Below are 3,870 nucleotides of genomic sequence, written 5' to 3' on the forward strand. Positions count from 1 at the left end.
GGCTGTGTGCTCTGGTTGTGTCAGTGCTGCTGGAGACAGAGCCCAGCCCCAGCTGAGCACAGGCACCTTTCAGGAGCTGCAGAGTGATGGGGGCAGCCCTGAGTGTCCTTTTCTGCAGGCTGAGCTCCCCCAGCTCCCTCAGGGGTTCCTCACAGGGTTTGTGTGCCCAGCCCCTCTCCAGCCCCCTCTGGATGTGCTCAGTGTCCCAAGGCCCTTCCCAAGCTGAGGGGCCAGAGCTGGGCACAGCACTCGAGGTGTGACCCCAGCAGTGCCCAGTGCAGGGGCAGCAGGACCTCCCTGCTCAGGGAATCCCAGCTGGCTGCAGCCCCAGGGAATTCCTGAGTATCCCTGGAGACACAGGAATACCAGCAAATACTGAGGGCCAAGTTTTCCATGGAATCATGGAATGGTTTGGGTTGGAGAGACCTGAAATCCCACCCAGTGCCACCCCTGCCATAGCAGGGACACCTCCCACTGTCCCAGGCTGCTCCCAGCCCTGTGCAGCCTGGCCTGGGACACTCCAGGGATGCAGAGTCCAGAGCCTGCCAGGGAAACCTGGATTTTATCAGTCAGGGAGAAGCAGAAAGACAGGAAGAGAAAACAGAGTCAAATCCAGCATTTTCTGGCAGACCCAGCAATGTCACCGGAACCACGGATCCTGAAATGTCAAATAATTTGCTCTGACTTCCTCCACACACACAGAAGCAATTACAAAATTAAATCCACACTCCCATTACCTGAAGGCTGTCCCAGCGGTGTCCAGTGCTCCTCAGCCCAGGCCAGCTTAGGCCAGTGCCCACGGGCTGTCCCTGTGTGCTGGGCAGCTGCATGGGCTGCATCCCCCAGAGCCAGCACCTGGGCCAGGATCCCTGCAGCAGGAGCATCCTCTGAGCCTGCACAGAGACAGCAGCGTGAGTGCAACAGCAGCCAGGGACAGCAGACACACAAATGCCACAAGGAAGCAGCCAGCAGGAGCCCTGGCAGTGCCCCAGGCCAGGCTGGATGGGCTTGGAGCAGCCTGGCACAGGGGCAGGTGTCCCTGCCACGGCAGGGTGGAACGGGATGGTCTGTGAGGTCCTTCCAACCCAACCATTCCATGGCTCCATGATCCTATCCCTGTGTCCAGGTTAGAAACCTGGAACTGTCCCCAGCAATTCCTCATCCCTGCCAACCCCACCTGGTTGCATCCCATGGATTTCCTGCACTCAGATCCCTCAGCTGCTCCCCCTGAGCTGAGCCCTGGGTGCAGCGGGGACTGGGAAAAACAAAATGTATTTTTCCATCCTGCTGTACGTTTTCCTAGAACCTTGTGCTGCTTCATTTGCATAGTGAATTTTTATATATGGCATCATCATTTCTGCAAAACAACAGATTTGCATCACATTTGTTTCTCTCATTTTGGACACGATTCCCCAGATAAACTTGAAAAAGGTCAGGAGCAGGGACACCTAAACCATGGCCAAGACAATTTGTGGCTGCAGTGACTGATCTGGGCACTTCTGGCACTCTTGGATCAGCCTGAGCCCTTGGTCAGCACTGCTGCAAGTCAGGAACTGGACATCTCTAACGGGAGTTTTGTCTACAGACCACACTCTGGATGTTAAAAAGCTCTGAGTGAAACCAACCTGCAAACAAAACCTGTGATAACCCGTAATAAAAACCTGTGATAACCTGTAATAACCCCAGTGGTCCATTCTTTCCAGGAGAAGTGGCAGAGATCTGCAAGGATCCCAAGTGAGCAGTAACTCCCACAGGAAAGCGAGGGATGCTCAGGCTGCAAACCCCGAGTTCTGCTCCTTTTCACTGCCAGAGTGGAGCACGAGCCCCCTCCCAGCCCAGAAAGGAGAGCAGAGCCTGCAGGCAGGAGCTGCCCTCGTGGCTCACAGAACAGAACTCAGCACAGAACATCCATCCAGCCTGGGCAGGGCTGCAGTACCTGAGTGGGAGCTGGCTGTGCTGGCCTCGGGCTCCACGCTGCCTCCTGCTGTCTGGAAAGGCACATAATACATGCCAGAGCTTCCCGAGGGCTTGTAGGGCAGCAGCAGGGGCTGGGCTGGGGGGACAAGGCAAACAGTGAGCAGGAGCCAGCCTGGAAACCCCTCATGCAGCAGGGCAGGGCCTGGGCAGGCTGCTCAGGGCGTTCCTGCTGCTAAAGCCTGAGGAATACCCTGTTCTTTAGCAACAGAGATTGCTTTTTCATTAGCTAAGTTAAATTAATTGGATTTTTTAATCCCCACCCAAAGGTAGAAGGTTACCATCCCTTACCTGGAAAAACAGCTTCTCCTATTCAATATTAAAAATGTGTTCAGGGTGGCAAACAGTGACTTACAGAAACATCTCCTGTACCCACAGAGCTCCCAGCTGCTCCCAGCTTGAGGGAATCACTTGAAAGGAGCAGGGAAGTGTCCCCAAGTCAATGAAAGCAACAACAGAGCCCCAGTACCAAACACCCCTGGGGTGGGAAGCCCTGTGAACATCCACATCCTCCTGCTGACATGACAGATACCCCAACACCTGCAGCTTGCTGTTTTATTCTATTAAAAGCAGCAATGTGCAGATTTCCCTCTGATTTTTTGGTGCTATCTTGACTAGAGAGTAAATCAGTAATCAGACCCAGCTGTCACTGAACTGCAAGTGAACCAAATCAAACCATCTACACACAAACACCAGAAAATATTCTCCAACCACACGTGGTTGGAGGATTCAGTTCTGGAGAAACCTGAACTGAATCCCAACTGTTTCCACACAAACCCCTCCTGACAGGGCTGAAAAACCCAAGTTTAAGGGTTGGGTTTTTCCCCCCATAAGAGCAACTTCAAATATCCCAATTATCTCAGGGATGATATTTCCACAACAGAGCTGGGTTTGGTTTTGGGCTTTCACATTTGTCAGTACCCTGCCCTTGTGCAGACTCAAGTGCACAGACACCTGTAAGACAGGGATTTGCTCACCAGGCTGCCTTGGGAAGGGAGGAATCTCCTTGTGGGGTGGAGCTGCAATCCCAGGAGCTGCAGGGGCGCTGGGGAGCGACGGCTGCAGGGCAGCACTTCCCCCCGGCTGGGGCTCAACACAGACTTCTGCTGAGAACGTGGCTTTGGTGGGACTTTCCGTGGTGATCTGGGTGGCAGCATCACAAGTCCTTCTGCCAGGTGCTGCAGGAGGGGCAGAGCTGGGCATGCCCTGTGTGAGCCGGGCTCTGGCCCTGCCCTGCAGCTCCTGCCGGGGGCACAGCCCCTGGCTGGGATCTGCTGGGGCCACTGGCTCAGCTGAGCTGGGAATGCCCTCAGCAGGAGGGGATTTAGGAACACCTTCCACTGAAGCTGCTGGAGCTGCTTGTAAAGTCACTGCCTGGGCCTTCCCTGGAGGTCTGTCCCACACCTTGATCCCGTTCCCAGCACTGCTGGCACCGGGGTGATGGACCCTGGAGGAGAGGGTGATGTGCACACAGCTCAGGAATCTCTTCACTGGTGATGAGGGAGCCTCGGGCATGGTGGACAAAGCCCCATCTGCAGGTGAAGGGTGAGCAGGACCCATGTGCTCCCTCACAGCCTCTCCTGGAAGGAGAGGTGGCTCCTCAGGGCTTCTCCTCCCCTCTGCCAACACCTCACTGGGGCCCTTGAGCAAACCCCTTTGTGCAGCTGCTCCTGGGCCCTCTGAGCTCTCCCGGAGCTGGGTGTGGCCAGGTGGGACCTCCCGGAGCTGGGTGTGGCCAGGTGGGATGTCCCGGAGCTGGGTGTGGCCAGGTGGGATGTCCTGGAGCTGGGTGTGGCCAGGTGGGATCTCCCGGAGCTGGGTGTGGCCAGGTGGGATCTGCTGGAGCTGGGTGTGGCCAGGTGGGATGTGCTGGAGCTGGGTGTGGCCAGGTGGGAT

General features: G+C 56.1%; 1 protein-coding gene across 1 annotated transcript in view; it reads right to left on the minus strand.

The window, feature by feature from the left end:
- The window catches only part of ALMS1 (ALMS1 centrosome and basal body associated protein), a 24,181-nt gene extending 20,317 nt beyond the window's left edge, over nucleotides 1–3,864 (minus strand). Inside the window, exons 1-3 of the mRNA XM_031064200.1 lie at nucleotides 2,952–3,864; nucleotides 1,937–2,053; nucleotides 738–893 (exon numbers count right to left, since the gene is read on the minus strand). Of these exons, the coding sequence (XP_030920060.1) occupies nucleotides 738–893; nucleotides 1,937–2,053; nucleotides 2,952–3,534 (856 nt within the window). The 5' untranslated portion in view covers nucleotides 3,535–3,864. The remainder of the gene's footprint in view (nucleotides 1–737; nucleotides 894–1,936; nucleotides 2,054–2,951) is intronic.
- Nucleotides 3,865–3,870: the final 6 nt, after the last annotated feature.

Source organism: Geospiza fortis, unplaced genomic scaffold (assembly GCF_000277835.1).
Source record: "Geospiza fortis unplaced genomic scaffold, GeoFor_1.0 scaffold236, whole genome shotgun sequence".
Lineage (NCBI taxonomy): Eukaryota > Metazoa > Chordata > Aves > Passeriformes > Thraupidae > Geospiza > Geospiza fortis.